General features: G+C 37.1%; 1 protein-coding gene across 15 annotated transcripts in view; it reads left to right on the top strand.

Moving 5' to 3' along the window:
* The window catches only part of BCAS3 (BCAS3 microtubule associated cell migration factor), a 795613-nt gene that overhangs the window by 229510 nt on the left and 549344 nt on the right, over positions 1 to 16759 (top strand). For all 15 annotated transcript variants that reach the window (XM_069077894.1, XM_069077893.1, XM_069077887.1 and 12 more), the window contains one exon: positions 834 to 927. In XM_069077894.1, the coding sequence (XP_068933995.1) occupies positions 834 to 927 (94 nt within the window). The remainder of the gene's footprint in view (positions 1 to 833; positions 928 to 16759) is intronic.

Genomic DNA, 16759 nt, shown 5'->3' with positions numbered 1-16759 from the left:
CCTGGAGTCAGGAGAACTTGAGTTCAAATCCAGCCTCATACACTTAACACAAAAACTAGCCATGTGACCTTGGGAAAGTCACTTAACCCTAACTGCCCCCCCCCCCAAAAAAAAAGAAACAAAATATATTGCTTGAGGTTCATGCTTATTGGCTGATTTAATCATTTGAAGGATAAAAGAACTGCTGATATATCTTTCCTCAAGTTAAAGAGTTCTTCTTTTTATTCTTCTTTTGTTCATTATTTTGGACACACTCCTTTCTTAACTTCTGGCATATATGTTTTATGGCTGGTGACAAAATCATTAGTGCCAATATTAGTTTCTTTTCTTGGAAGCCATGTATGTTATTAATGTAATTTGCTTAATTTCTTCTGTTTGTGAGATCAAGAGTCATAAGATCACTACTTAAAACACTGACTGGAGTCTTTCAATTCCCTGATGCTAGATTGTGGTCTGAGCTTATAAGTATGGATATTTCAGCTGTTTTGCAAGTGGTGATATTTTGTTAAAAAAAAAAAAAACTTTAAAGAATCACTCAAGTTATAAATCCAAGAGGAAAAAAAGGCAGAAGGAACATAATTAAGTGCTCCTTTTATATAAACAAAACTTTTTTAATGGTTGAAAACTCTATCCCTTTCCTGTAGTGATCAGGTCGAGTTGCACAATATGTGATGATATTTACCCATTTCTCCATTACAAAAGTAATGATATGCAAGCAAAGTTCATAAGTTTTAGTTATGTGCTGGGATGGGGCCCTTTACAAAACCAAGTAATTTTCCCCCCTATATTGTTATCTAAGAAGTATTTCACTTGTCTTCTGTGCTTTTGTGCAGGTGCTTGTAAGTGAAGACTCTGATGGCAACGGCATTGTGGCCCATTTCCCTGCCCATGAAAAGCCTGTTTGCTGTATGGCTTTTAACACAAGTGGTGAGTAGTTTTTTCTGATATTGCTTTGTTAGTTTCTGAAGTTGGGTTAGTTAGAGTCAATGTTCTCTATCTTTAAAGGAATCCTATTTTACTACAGAATTCTGATTTAGACCCAGTCAGTAAATTGTTCTCACCCAATCCAACTTTTCCTGCCACTGTTTTTGCTTATTGTTATCCATCACTAGGTTAAATCGTTAATTTATTATCATTACTACATTAATCTTTTCCTAATAGCAAGCATTTAATTTTCTCTGTAATCCACTTCTCCATTGAGGGGTGGGGTGGACCAAAGCAAAATAAAACCCTTGTAAGAAATAAGCATCAATATAACACTTATACAGCAGTCAACAAAACCATACCTCTAAATGTTTGTCTCATTCTGCATATCTCTATTAGAAGAAGGTAGCATTTTTTATTCACAGCTCTCTGGAGTTCGACGTTTGCATCTACCAGCATGCTTCAGTCTTTCAAAGTTGTGTATGTTTTTACTCTAGTATAAATTGTTCTAGCTCTGTTCTTGTTACTTTGCATTAATTCATGCTTGTTTACTTAGCTTTCTCTGAAACTATGCCCTTCATCTTTTCTTACACCACGTTAGTTTTCCTTCCCTGCATATCTAGACCATAGTTTGTTCAGCCATTCCTCTATTGATAGTTATCCCCTTAGTTCTTTGCCACCACAGAAAAAGGCTGAAAATATTTTTATCTTAGTCTTCTCTCTTTGGGGGTGTAGTTCTAGTAGGGTCAAAAGGTATGGCAACGTTTAGAAACTTCTTGGGAATGCTTTTAAATTATTTCTCATAATTGTTGTACTTATTCATTGATGTGCCTGTTTTCCTCCAGCCCAGCCATCATTTGTCATTGACTTATTGATTGATTGTTAAAAAGTCTTAGCCCAGTCTTATGGGTGCATGGTAGAACTTCAGAATTGCTTTATTTTCATTTCTCTGATTACTAGTGATTTGGAACATTTAAAAAAATGTGACTTTAGATAGTTTGTATTTCTTTCCTCGAGAACTGCCTTTTTATATCCTTATTTAAGAACTGGGCAGTACAACTCCTAGAGGAGCAAATTAGAATGAATAATTCTTCTAACTCAGAATATCTGAGAGGGGCATGTAAGTTTTTAATCTTTATTTCATGAATATTAATAGTATTGTGTATTTATCCTGTTATTTGTAAATGGTTTTGCAATAAGATATAATAGAAAAATATTAATTTATTTTTAAAATAAGTTTTTATTGATATCTTCTGTTTCTTACACTATCAGAGTATTACATGTATATGTCCCCTTCTAAGACCTTATGGCTAATAGCATTTTTTTTTAGAGTGGAAAGAAAAAAGTCATCACAACTAATTGAAACATTGATAAAATTCTAAAACATGAATAATGTATAATGACCATGAACCTTCTGTTCCATGATGTTTTCTTATATCTTTTCATTTGAGTCCTACTTGATATTTATAATTTTATTACATATATTTTTTATCTTTTGTTGTGTTGTTCTTTACATTTACATTGTTGTAGTTATTATGAATATTGTTTTCTTCACTCTGCTAACTTTATTCTGCATCAATTTATGAAGATCTTTCCATGCTTCTCTGTATTAATCACATATCATTTTGTACTGCACAGTAATATTCCATTACATTTGTTTACCACAGTTTCTTAGCTATTTCCCAGTTTATGAACATCTACTTAGTTTCCTGTTGTTAACTATTATAAAAAAGTGTTGCTATAAATATTTTGGAGTATTTGGGACTTTTTTCTTATTGATGACTTATTTCAAATGTAAGCACAGGATTGGTGTCTCTGGTTCAAGGAATATGGCTATTGTATTCTCTTTATTTGCATAATTACAAAATGCTTTCTATAGTGGTTGTATATTTTCTCAGTTTCCACCAACAATGCATGAGTTTACGTATCTTTCCACAATCCCACCAGCATTGTTTGTCACCATTTTTGTCACTTTTGCCAATTTTTAAAGTGTGAGGTGAAACCTTAGGGTTGTTTTGATTTGTGTTTTGCTTATTAATGATTTGGAACATTTTTTTTCCATGTGTTTGCAGTTCTTTTGAGAAGTATTTCATTCATATTCTTTGACCATTTATCTAATGGGAAATGACTATTAATCATATATACTTTAATTGTTTATATATTTTGGATACCAAACCCTTATCAGAGAAATTTGAAACAAAGATTTTTTTCCCCCATTTCTCTTCTTATTCTAGGTGCATTAATGTTGTTTGTTTAAAAGCTTTCCAGTTTCAAGTAATACATTCTTTCCCCTAACAATGTAAGGTATATGATCTATTTTTCTTCTAATTTTTAAAAAATGGCATGATGTTTGATATTAAAGTCATATATCCATTGTCCACCTAGCCATGTATCCATCACATATCCATCCACTATCCATATTATTATTTTAATAGTTTATTCTTAAGCAAATAAAATATTTTCATCAATATAAGATTTAAAATTATTTCACGTTACCCATTTCATTTATGTATCGAAGGAACTTGACATTTTTCATACAGTCTACTTGAATTTTCAGTTGTGATCAGATCCTTTAAAACTGATAAAAAATCAAATCCATTTTTTTTATCTCCCCATATTTCTAGTTGAGGAATGGTAACAGAACTTTATACCACTTTGATTAATAGAGTCTGCTTGACAGTAATATCTTCATTAGTCATTTTTGGAGACAGAAATATTTTGGACTTAACTGACTAATGATCACCAGAATGACTGATAAGTGAATAGGTTTGGCTTAAGTAATGATATCAAACATGAATTGAAATTTGATTCTGGGAAAGAAGTTACATTTCAAAGAAGTCAAATGGAACTTATGTCACAGCTCTGATAGTGACCAATGAAGCTCTTTGAAATTAAAAAATTTGTAGTAGTCTGAATTACTGAATATTTTTGATATTCAAAGTTGTGTTTACTCATGCTTCAGGCTCTACGCATTATGATGAGAAGGTACTCTATAACTTGGGAAATAATGTTATTATCCCTTCCATATCATGTACGATTTATTTTCTGTCAGAAAAAAAAATTTAAAATCATCTTCTCCTCCTTCTAGTCCCCATCAGCCATCTGTTACTTTTGACTGAAACTTAGAATAAATAACAGTGGAACCTGGCAATTGACTGTATTCTCTTTTTTCTTAAACCTTTATTTCCTTGTCAAAATACTCTATTGCTCTATTTCTCACTTCCTACTGCAAGAAGGTCACTGTATAAGCATCATGTTTCTAGCTTTTGATTTCCTATAAGAGGATGCTAATAGACAGAGGCCATTATTTGTTTGGTATATGACATACTAAAATCAATTTTATCCTTTTTTGGAGTTGTCTGTTCTTTGGAGTAAGGCTTTCTACCTTCCATGATTTTTTTCTTTCTTTTCTTTTTAATTTTTTGCTTTTTTTGGAGGGCAGTTGGAGTTAAGTGACTTGCCCAAGGTCACATGGCTAGTTTCCGCCCCAAAGATATTTTATTTCTTTTTATTTTATTGTTTTGCTTTTTGGAAGGCAATTGGGGTTAAGTGACTTGCCCAAGGTCACACAGCTAGTTTTTGTGTTAAATGTCTGAGGTTGGATTTGAACTGAGGACCTCCTGACTCCAAGGCCAGTGCTCTATTCATTGTGCCACCTAGCTGCCTTTTTCTTTTTTTTCCCCTCAGAATTAGAATTAGTTTTGGGGAACTACATTTACACACAACATATGTGAAGTTTGTTCAATTATTTTTATTATATAGATCCATTCCTGTTATTCAGTGTATATATTTGAGCCAGATAATTCATTGTATAGTGTTTTCAGTCCATCAGAAAACATTTTTAAGCACCTATTATGTGTCTGACATTAAGCTAATCTCTGGGAATATAAGCAAAGGCAAAAATCTGTCCCTTCTCTCAGGGAATTCACATTGTTTTGAGGGGAGACAAAGTATATTTGTTTTGCAAAGCTACAGATAGGACATACTAGAAGTAATCAACAGAAGACTAGAATTATGATTACCTACGTTTAGGAAAGGCTTCATAAAGAATGTAGTATTTTAACTGGACTTGAAGGAAGTTAGGAAAGGTAGGAGATGGAGAAGAGCATAAGAAGCATTTAAAGCATGGAAAAAAATAGTAAAAATGCATATGTTAAAATCCATTAGCATTTATAAAGTATCAGGCATTGTGCTAAGCTTGGGAGGCCAAAGAAGTCAAGGAACTTACATTCTAATTGGAAAGACAACATGAAAACAAATATATACAAAGCAAGCTATATACAGGATAAATAGGAAATAATTAACATAGGGACACATATTAGAATTAAAGGGGGTTAAAGAAGCCTTCCAGTAAAAGATGGGATTTTACTTTGAACTTATAGGAAGCTTGGGATTTTAGTAGACAGAGCTGAGGAAGGAGAGTGTTCCAGGCATAGGGAAGAAGTAGAGAAAATTTCCAGAGCTGAGAGATTCCATGTTTTATTCATAGACTAGTCAGGAGATCAATTTTACTAGATCAAAACAAGATTGGGAAATTAAGTGTAAGAAAACTGGGAGGGTAGGAGGGGTTTTTGAGTGCCAAAAGAGCATTTTCTATTTGCTCTGGAGGCAGTAGTGAGCTCCTGGTCTTTATTGAGTAAACTGGGGTGTGTGCCTCTGACATGATTGCAGTTTTGGAAAATCACTAGATGAATGGAAGGTGTTTTTGGAGTGGGGAGAGACCTGTGGCAAGCAGACCCTGCCTAATGGAGTGTCTTTTTTTTTTTTTGCTTTTTGGAAGGCAATTGGGGTTAAGTGACTTGCCCAAGGTCACATGGCTAGTTTTTGTGTTAAGTGTCTGAGGTTGGATTTGAACTCAGGTCCTCCTAACTCCAGGGCCGGTGCTCTATTCCCTGCACCACCTAGACACCCCTGATGGAGTGTCTTATGTGAGGAATGGCAAGGAAGCCAGTGTTATTGGAGTATGTGGGTAGTATTGTAAGGTGTAAGAAGAATGGAAAGGTAGGGAGCAGAAAGCTACGAAACACTTTCAGTGCCAAACAGGATTTTTATATTTGATCATGAAGATGATAATAATAGCTAACATTAATATAGCACTATCTATGTGCTGGACAGTGTGATAAACATAGCTAGTCAATCTCTGAGGCTGCATTTGAACTCAGGTCTTCAGGTCTGGAGGCCAGGCACTCTATCTGCCATGCCACCTACCTAGATGATAAGGAAGTCTTTGGGGTTTATAGAATCTTGGGTGGGTTGACATGATTTGACCTGTATTTTAAGAAGATCACTTTATGAGTTGTTAAGAAGATCATTTTATCAGTTGGGAAGAAAATGGACTGGAGTTCGGAGAGGTTTGTGATAGATAGATCAACCAGCAGGCTTTTTTAGGAGTCCTGGTGTGAGGTGATAAGGGCATATACAAAGTTAGTAACAGTGTCAGTTGGACATTCAAGATTGGAGGTAGATAAGAGATGTTAGAGCTGGATAAATAAATTTGAGAATCATCAGCAAAGAGATGATAATTGAAATCATGGTTGTTGCTGAGGATACCAAGTGAAATAGTAAGGAAGGTGACCCAGGACAGAGCCCTTGGGGAAGCCCACCATTAGCAGCTGTGACCTGAATGAAGATCTTGCAAAGAAGACTGAGAAAGAGCAATCAGATGTATTTGAGGAGAACTAGAAGAGAATAATGTCATAAAAATCTAGTGAAGAGAGAATCAAGTAGAAGAGAGATTGGTGATATCAGAGGCTTCAGTGAGATCAAAGAAAGATGAAGATTGAAAAACGACCATTGTATTTGAACATTTAAGAGATGATTGGTAACTTTAGAGAGAACAGTTTTGGTTAAATAATGATCTCAGTAGCCAGATTCTAGAATTAAAAAGAGAGTGAGAATACAGGAAGTGAGACATTGCTTCTCAAGGAATTTACAAAAGGCTAGCTTTCAGGGATGATAGATCAAGTGAGGGTTTTCTGAGAATTGGGGAAATGTGGATAACCTTGTAGGCACTAGACAGCCAGCCAATAGATAGTGGTAAATTGCTGATAAGTGAGAGGGGGGATGATAATGTAATCTACTAGAGAATATGTGAATGTGAGATGGAGATAAAGGTGATAATAGTAGCAGAAGGCATCTTGGAATGTGAGATGAAGATGAAGGGAGAAAAGAAAGCTACCAATGACTTCAGTTTTCAGTGAAATATGAGTCAAGGTACTCTGTTGAGAGGGTAGAGGGATTTGAACCTATGGAAAAGCTAAGGAAGGATGAAGGGGTTTGGTAAAGCTACTGTCAAAAGTGGGATATTTCAAATCATTACCTTATGCTAATGCAGACCCAGTTAACATAGTCACATAAATTTGTAGTTGATCCAGTTAAAATGGTTTCACAATTTTCTGCTATGTTGGACAACAGCATTTGTGTAGGAGGGGAGCCTGTGGATGATGAGTGATCAAGGATTAAGGATTACTGGACTAAGATGGTTGTTAGGATAAAAGATTTAAGAGAAAAGGACCACATAGAGTTGAAATACTTCACCAAGGAGAATAGGAAAGGATTGTAGCTAGGTTAGAGATGATAGCCTGAGAAAGAACTAAGGTATTGTGGGATTGGAGGTCACAGTGAAGGGTTGCAAGGCAGAGAAACAGGTGGAATGAGATAGTAATCAGATAAAGAAAAATTTCAGGGGGGTGGAGCTAACATAAAGGAGTAAAAAGCAGGAACTTCCTTGAGTTCCTGCTTCAACCACCTCCACTACCTGTAAAAATAATGACTCTAAACAAATTTTAGAGCTATAAAGCCCACAAAGTGACAGAGAGAAATACATCTGAAGGCAGCCTGGCAGACTGACAGGAAGGGTCTATCACACCAGAGTGGGAGCTGAGCAAAGCCCTGCTTTGCCAGCCCAGACTCATGGCCCAGATAGGCCAGAGCAGATTTCAGGAGAGTGAATCAGCAGCAGCTGTGGCAGTTTCCACACTTCTCAACCCATAAATGCCAAAGAGAAAGTAAAAGGTCAGTAGGGAACTGTGTTGGAACTGGGTGAGAAAAGAGAGTGGTCCAACCCCTGCCCCCAAGGTGACAGAGGTGGAGGCAGTGCGGTAGCTTCTGCCTCTGGAACTCCTGGCCTGCAGATCATAGGGGAACCAAGTGACCATTCAGAGGATAATCACTCTTGCTTTGACTTGCTTGGATCTGGGTCGCAGTCTCGGGTGGCGGTCCTGGGGTGAGGAACACTAGCGTGCTAGAGCTTGTGGCGGCTGTAAAGAGGGTGTCCTCCTCATATCTCTGACAATAGCTCTGACAAAAGCTGCAAAACCCCCAGAAATTTGGAACACAGCTCTCTCCACTCTGGAAGCAGAGTTCTACCTTGGAAAAGAGCTCAAAAATCAAGCCACTGGCTGGCAAGATGAGCAAACAGAGGAAGCACAATCAGACCATAGAATCTTTATTTGGGTACAAAGAGGATCAAAACATGGAACCAAGAGGCTCTGATGCTGACGCCGTGGCACGCAGACAGAGTCCCGGATGCCGCAGTGTGCAGAGTCCTGGATGAGACCTGATCAGCGTGGCAGCAAGTTGACCCACCAACCATAAGGGCCTCTGCTAGGCCTATCACCAAAGGGCTCGGACTGGATGGAGCAGTGTAAGAATCAAATGCAGGGCTCCTGCCAGGGGCAGCAACTACTCCTGGGACTGCCAATCCACAGCCCAGAAATTTAAAAAGCCCCTATCTGGACCTCTAGAGACCAGGATGGCAGAGTGAACCCCAGCTGCTCCAATCCCCACCTCTGACCCTGAAAACATAGTAATTATTGCCCCAGGACAAAGCCTTAAACAGTGAAGGCTTTGGAACCCCAGACGAAGGGCGTGTGTAGGGCCCTGCCTCAAAATGGGTAGAAAGCAGACTACAAAGACTCTGGAGTCCTGCTGTTGTGAAAAGGAGGAACCAAATTCAGAGGGAGACAATGTTGACTCCACACCCACAGCTGATGCCTCAACAGGGAAATGGTCTCAAGCACAGAAAGCATTCTTAAATGAGCTGGAAAGGAACTTTGAAAACCAAATTAGAGAGATAGAAGACAAAATGAATAATTCTTTTAAAATCAAAATTGCAAAATTAGAAAAACATTACAATGAAGAAAACAGCTCCTTAAAAAAGAAAAATGTGTGATATGGAAAAGGAGCTCCAAAAACTGAGGAAAATAATTTGCTAAAAACTAGAATTAACCAAATTGAAGCAAATAACTCTTATGTTTGGAATCAAACAAAACATCAATAAAGAAAAATTAGAAAAAGAGGTAAGATATCTCAATGGAAAAATAACTGACCTGGAAAACAGATCCAGGAGAGATAATCTGAGAATCATAGGCCTACCAGAAAATCATGATGAAAAAATGAGCCTGGACAACATCTTCCAAGAGCTCATCAAGAAAAACTGGCCTGAGATACTCGAACCAGAGGGTAAAATAGAAATTGAGAGAATCCATTGGTCACCTTCTGAAAGAGATCCCAATTTGAAAAGTTTGCAAAATGTTGTGGCCAAACTCCAGAACTACCAATAAAGGAGAAAATACTTCAAGTGGTCAGAAAGAAACAATTCAAATATCACGGAACCACAGTGAGGATCGCACAGAACCTGGCAGCCTCTACACTGAAAGATCAGAGGAAGTTGAATACAATTTTTTGCAAGGCAAAAGAGCTCAGGTTACAACCAAGGATCACCTACCCAGCAAAACTAAACACATTCTTCCAGGCAAGGAGATGGTCATTCATTGATATAATGGATTTCCAGACCTTCCTGATGAAAAAGCCAGAGCTCAATGGAAAATTCAACCTCCAATTATGAGATGCAAGAGAGACATAGAAAGGTAAACAAGGGGAACACATACACACACACACATCCCCTGTTATTTAATAAGAGCAAACTATTTATAGACAAGTAGAGGGTATGGGTATAAATTACACAAAATGACAATTTAAAAAAAGCCTTATTTAGGGCTACAAAGGGACTGCAGTGGGAGAATAGGAAAGAATGAAGCAGAAAAGGATAAATTATGCCACAAAAAGAAGCATAAAAATAATGTAGTAGAGGGAAAGAAGGGAGGGAGATGAGCATTATATGAGCTTTTCCCTCATTGATTCTGGTGCAAGGAGGGAATAACACAACCAGTTAAGCATAGGACTCTATGGAGAAGAGACACAAAATGTATCATAATAGAGGGAAAAAAGAGAGGGAGAGAAGCTTTTGCACAAGATTTGTTCCTGTCATTCTTGGTGCAAAGAAGAAATAACAAACTACATTAAGTATAAAAATCTATCATATCCTACAAGCAGTAGGAGGGGGAAAGGGCTATGAAAGGGGGGAGTAGCTAGAAGGGAGGGAAGAAGGGGGAAGGGGAGGAAAAGGGAAGAGGGCTGATAAGAAGGGAATACTGAGGAAGGTGGTGGACAAAAGGAAAACACCTAAGGAGAGGAAGGGAGATGGGGAGAAAAATAAAAGCATAAATGGGGAGGGAATAGCATGGAGGGAAAGAGACAGATAGTAATCATAACTGTGAACGTGAATGGGATGAACTCTCCCATAAAATGGAGGTGGAAATAAGGATGGATTAAAAACCACAATCCTACAATATGCTGTTTACAAGAAACACATCTGAAACACATCTGATACACAGAGGGTAAAGGTAAAAGGCTGGAGTAAAAGATATCATGCCTCAGCTAAAGTAAAAAAAGCAAGGGTAGCAATCCTCAGATAAAGCAAAAGCAAAAATTGATCTAATTAAAAGAGATAAGGAAGGAAACTATATCCTGCTAAAAGGCACCATCGAGAATGAAGCAATATCATTACTTAACATATATGCACCAAGTGATATAGCATCCATATTCCTAGAGGAGAAGGTAAGGGAATTAAAGGAAGAAAAAGATAGCAAAACTATACTAGTGGGGGACCTTAATCTTCCCCTCTCTGAACTTGATAAATCAAGCCTTGAAATAAACAAAAAAGATGTTAAGGAAGTGAATAGAAATTTTTTTTCAAATGCTTTATTAACTTCTGATTTACATCATTAATTTCCGCCAGAATTTGAGTTACAAATTTTCTCCCTGTTTTTTTCCTACCTACCGCCCCAAAATAGCAGTCCCACAGGATATCCCCTCCTTCATTCTGCTCTCTCCCATGTCTTTTCCCATACTCTCTTCGGCTTTTCCAGTAGGGCATGGTGGATCTCTATGCCCCAGTGCCTGTATATCTTATTTCCCAATTACATGTAAAATAGTATTGTTAATAATAATAATAATGATATATTTATTTATTTATTTATTTAAACATTTGGCTTTAAAACTTTGAATTCCAGATTCATTCCCTTCCTCCCTTGTCACCCACTCTTACTGGGAGGATAAGCAGTTCAGTATAGGTTGTACATGTGTAGCTAATGCAAAACATTACCATAGTAGATATATTGTAAAAGACTGTATTTCCCTCCCTCCTATCCCACCTCCCACTTGTTCTGTTCTCTACTTTGATCCCATCCCTTTTCAAAAGTAAGTGCTAACAACTTCCCTCCCCCCCAGCCTGCCCTCCCTTCCATTATCCCCCCTCTCATCCCCTTTCCCCCTACTCTCCTGTAGGATGAGATACCCTATTTAATGTATATGTCATTCTCTCCCCGAGCCAAATTCAATGAGAATAAGGTTGACCCATTTCCTTTTGCCTTCCTATTCTTCCCCTCCATTGTAAACATTTTCCCTTGCCTCTTCTGTATGAGATAGTTTACCCCATTCTATCTCTCCCTATCTCCTCTCATTATATTCCTCTCTCACCTCTTAATTTCACTTTTTAAGTATCATCTCTTCCTATTAAATTGGTCCTGTGCCCTCTATGTATGTATACCTGTAATCATACCGTGTTTCCCCGATAATAAGACCTATCCCGAAAATAAGCCCTCCCCTTACTGTGTAAGATTCCTCTAAAATAAGCCCTCCCCCAAAAATAAGCCCTATTGAGATTGCTACTGTAGTGAAGGTGATCCCCTGTGCTACACGCTACATTACGGTACCTTCTGTATGCACCGTCTCCCCCTCCCCCCGGGTGAAACGCATGCTGCGCTCCGAGCTGCATCCAGTCAGAGCTGCAGCAGTGAGCACGTCATCCTGTTCTTCCCCAGTGATTTGCTTATTGAATAAAGGTACATTTTTTTGTTCACATTTACCTGTTTATTAAAATTGCTGTCAATGTTCATTAAAATAAGCCCTCCCCTGAAAATAAGCCCTCTGGTGTTTTTCTGTCAAAAAAAATAATAAGACAGTGTCTTATTATCGGGGAAACATGGTATATACACATATTCACATATGTGTTCATACGCCCATATACCCTCCGATATAGTCATATATATATATATATATATATATATATATATATATATATACACATTTCTATTCTTGTCAACTATTTTCATACTGAGAAAAGTTTCATCAGTTACAATTATCGTTTTTCCATGTAGGAGTATTAATAGTTCAACTTTGATAAGTTCTTTATGATTTCTTTTCCATGTTTACCTTCTCATGCTTCTCTTGCTTCTTGCATCTGAATGTCACATTTTCTATTCAACTCTTTTTTTTTTTTTTTATCACGAATGCTTGAAATTCCTCTATTCCACTGAATGACCATATTTCCCCCTGAAATGATACTCAGTTTTGCTGGGTAGGTGATTCTTGGTTTCAATCCCAGTTCCTTTCCCTCTGGAATATCATATTCCAAGCCCTTCAATCCCTCAGTGTAGAAGCTGCCAGATCCTGAGTTGTCCTGATTGATAAATGCTGTTATAAATGATAAATGCTGGAGAGGATGTGGAAAAATTGGAACACTAATACATTGCTGGTGGAGTTGTGAACTCATTCAACCATTCTGGAGAGCAATCTGGAACTGTTCCAAAAGGGCTATAAGTAATTTCATATCCTTTGACCCAGTAATACCACTTCTAGGGTTGTATCCCAAAGAGATCACAGAACCGGGAGGAAGACACATATGTACAAAAATATTTATAGCAGCTCTTCTTGTGGTGGAAAAGAATTGGAAATTAAGGGGATGCCTATCAATTGGGGAATGGCTAAAGAAGTTATGGTATATGAATGTAATGGAATACTATTACACCATAAGAAACAAAGAGCAGATGGACTTCATATTTACCTGGAGAGTCTTATATGAACTGATGCTGAGTGAGAAGAGCAGAACCAGGAAAAATTTGTACACAATCACAGATAGAATGTATGTGTGTTGACCAACTCTGATAGACCAGACTCTTCTCAGAAATTCAGGGCTATAAGTAAACTCCAAAAGCTCAAAATAGAGAGAGATGTCTATATTCAGAGAAGGAACTAGAAAGAACAGAATTTGGATTCAGATTGAAGCAAATTACCTGCTCTCTTTCTTTTTCTTGTTTGGTTTTGTTTCCTCTTTCCCATTGTTTATTCCATCTGACACAATCCTTCTTTATAACCTGATTAATGTTTGATGTGAAACTATTTGCAGATCCTATATTTGATTGTATGCCACCATGGGGGAGGGAAGGAAGAGGGAGTAAATTTGAAAATCATAAAACTGGGGAACTGAATCTTGTAAACTCAAAGTAAACTAACAAATTAATGAAGACCAAAAAACCAAAAAAAACAAAACCCACAAACTCAACCCCATGAAACCAGAAGAAGACAACAAAGTCAAAACTCCTGCATTAAAAACCTCCAAGAAAACTATGAATTAGTCACAGGCCATGAAGGAGCTCAAGAAGGATATCGAAAATCAAGTAAGAGAAGTGGAAGAAAACTTGGGAAGAGAAATGAGAGTGATGTGAGAAAATCATGAAAAGTGAGTCAAGAGGCTGCTACAGGAGACCTCAAAAATACTGAAGAGAATAACACCTTAAAAAAGGATTTTTTGCGACTGATTCAAATGGCAAAAGAGGCCCAAAAAGACAATGAGGAGAAGAATGCCTTAAAAAGCCAAATTGGCAGATGGAAAAGGAATTTCAAAAACTCACTGAAGAGAATAATTCCTTTAAACTTAGATTGGAGCAAATGAAAGCTAATGACTTTATGAAAAATCAAGATACTATAAAACAGATCCAAACAAATGGAAAAATAGAAGGCAATGTGAAACATCTCATTGGAAAAACTATTGACCTGGGAAATAGATCCAGGAGTGTTCATTTAAAAATTATTGGACTACCTGAAATCCATGATCAAAAAAAGATCCTAGAAATCATCTTTCAAGAAATTCTCAAGGGGGCAGCTAGGTCATGCAGTGCACCGGCCCTGGAGTCTTGAGGACCTGAATTCAAATCTGGCCTCAGACACTTAACACAAAAAGTAGCTGTGTGACTTGGGTAAGTCACTTAACCAAAATTGCCTTACCTTCCCTCCTCCACAAAGTAAAAAAAAAAAGAAAAAATTCTCAAGGAAAATTGCCCCAATATTCTAGAACCAGAGACCAAAATAGAACTGGAAAGAATTCACTTATCGACTCTTGAAAGATATTTTCCCCCCAAAAAAATAACTCCTAGGAATATTATAGCCAAATTCCAGAGTTTCTAGGTCAAGGAGAAAATATTACAAGAAGCGAGGAAGAAATAATTTGAATATTGTGGAAACACAATTAGGATAACAAGATCTAACAGCTTCTACATTAAGGGATCGAAGGGCTTGGAATATGATATTCCGGAGGTCAAAGGAGCTAGGATTAAAACCAAAAATCACCTACCTTTGGGGCAGCCAGGTATTGCAGTGAATAGAGCACCGACCCTGGAGTCAGGAGGACCTGAGTTCAAATCCAGCCTCAGTCACTTAACAGAAAAACTAGTTGTGTGAACTTGGGCAAGTCACTTAGCCCCAATTGTCCTCTAAAAAGCAAAAAAAAAAAATCACCTACTCAGCAAAATGGAGTTTAATACTTCAGGGGAAAATAGAAACATTCAATGAAATAGAGGAATTTCAAGCATTCTTGATGACAAAATCAGAGCTGAACAGAAAATTTGAATTTCAAATATAAGAAGCAAGAAAAGTAAAAAGGAAAAAGAAATCATAAGGAACTTAATAAAGTTGGGCTATTTATATTTCTACGTGGAAAAATGTCAGTTGTAACTCATGAGACTTTTCTCAGTATGAGGGTAGTAGAAGGGAATATATATGTATAAATATGTATACATACATATATATGTATGTATAGGAGTGTATATGTATGTATATATATGTGAGTATGTGTATATGTGTAATGTACAGGATGGCACAGAATTAGTTGAATATGAAGGGATGATATCTAAAAAATAAAATTAAGAGGTGAGAGGAATATATTAGGAAAAGGAGAGATAGAATAGGGTAAATTATCTGATATAAAAGAGGCAAGAGAAAACTGTTACAATGGAGGGGCAGAGCAAGAAGGTGAAAGGGAATGGGTCAACCTTACTCTTACTGAATTTCGCTTAAGGAATGAATAATATACACACTCAATTGGGTATCTTACCCTACATGAAAGTAGGGGAGAAGGGGATAAGAGGGGATGATAGAAGGGAGGGCACATTGGGGGAGAGGGGTAGTCAGAAGCAAACACTTTTTTAAAATTCTTTTTTTTTTGTCTTAATTTGTTTACTTTTAGTTTACAAGATTCAGTTCCACAATCCCTTGGGTTTCAAATTTTCTCCCCCCCCCCACCACCCCCATAGCAGCATGCAATCAAGTAGAAGATCTGCAAATACTTTCACATTAGACATCAGTCAGGTTGTAAAGAAGGATTGTAACCGATGGAATGAATAATAGGAAAGAAGAAATAAAACCAAACAAGAACAAGAAAAAGAGCAGGTAGTTTGCTTCAGTCTGTATTCAAACTCTGTTCTTTATAGTGCTTTCTAGTTCTTTTCTCTGAATGTAGACATCTCCTTCCATCATGAGTCTTTTGGAGTTGTCTTTATAACCTTGCATTGCTGAGAAGAGTCCAGTCTATCAAAGTTGGTCGTCACACATACGTTGTGTCTGTAATTGTGTACAAATTTCTCCTGGTTCTGGTCTTCTCTCTCCTCATCAGTTTGTGTAAGTCTCTCCAGGTAAATATGAAGTCTGTCTGTTCTTCATTTCTTATAGCGCAATAGTATTCCATTACATTCATATACCACAACATTTTTAGCCATTCCCCAATTGATGGGCATCCCCTTAATTTCCAATTCTTTGCCACCACAAAAAGAGCTGCAATAAATATTTTTGTATGTACAGGTCTTCCTCCCCTTTCTATGGTCTCTTTGGGATACAACCCAAGAAGTGGTATTACTGAGTCAAGGGGTATGTAGTTATTTATGGCCCTTTGGGCATAGTTCCAGATTGTTCTCTAGAAGGTTGAATCAGTTCACAACTCCACCAGCAATGCACTAGTGTTCCAAATTTTTCTCATCCTCTCTAGCATTTATCATTTTCCTGTTTTGTCATCTTAGCCAATCTGGATGGTGAGGTATGGTACCTCAAAGTTAGTCTCTTTTTTGCCTAATTTGAATCCTTCAATTTCTTTTTCTTCTCTAATTGCTACAGCTAACATTTCTAATACCAGATTGAATAAGAGGGGTGATAGTGGACATCCTTGTTTCACCCCTGATCTTATTGGAAATGCTTCTAGTTTATCCCCATTGCATATAATGGGGATTGGTGATGGCTTTAAATAGATGCTGCCTATTATTTTAAGGAAAACTCCATTTATTCCTATTCTTTCTAGTGTTTTTAATAGGAATGGATGTTGTATTTTGTCAAAAGCCTTTTCTGCATCTTTTGAGATAATCACATGATTTCTATTAGTTTTAGTATT

This window comes from Petaurus breviceps, unplaced genomic scaffold (assembly GCF_028583685.1).
Source record: "Petaurus breviceps papuanus isolate PSGF00001 unplaced genomic scaffold, PetGlider_PUasm1.0 91023, whole genome shotgun sequence".
NCBI classification, from domain to species: domain Eukaryota; kingdom Metazoa; phylum Chordata; class Mammalia; order Diprotodontia; family Petauridae; genus Petaurus; species Petaurus breviceps.
This window is presented reverse-complemented; position numbering and strand designations above follow the sequence as displayed.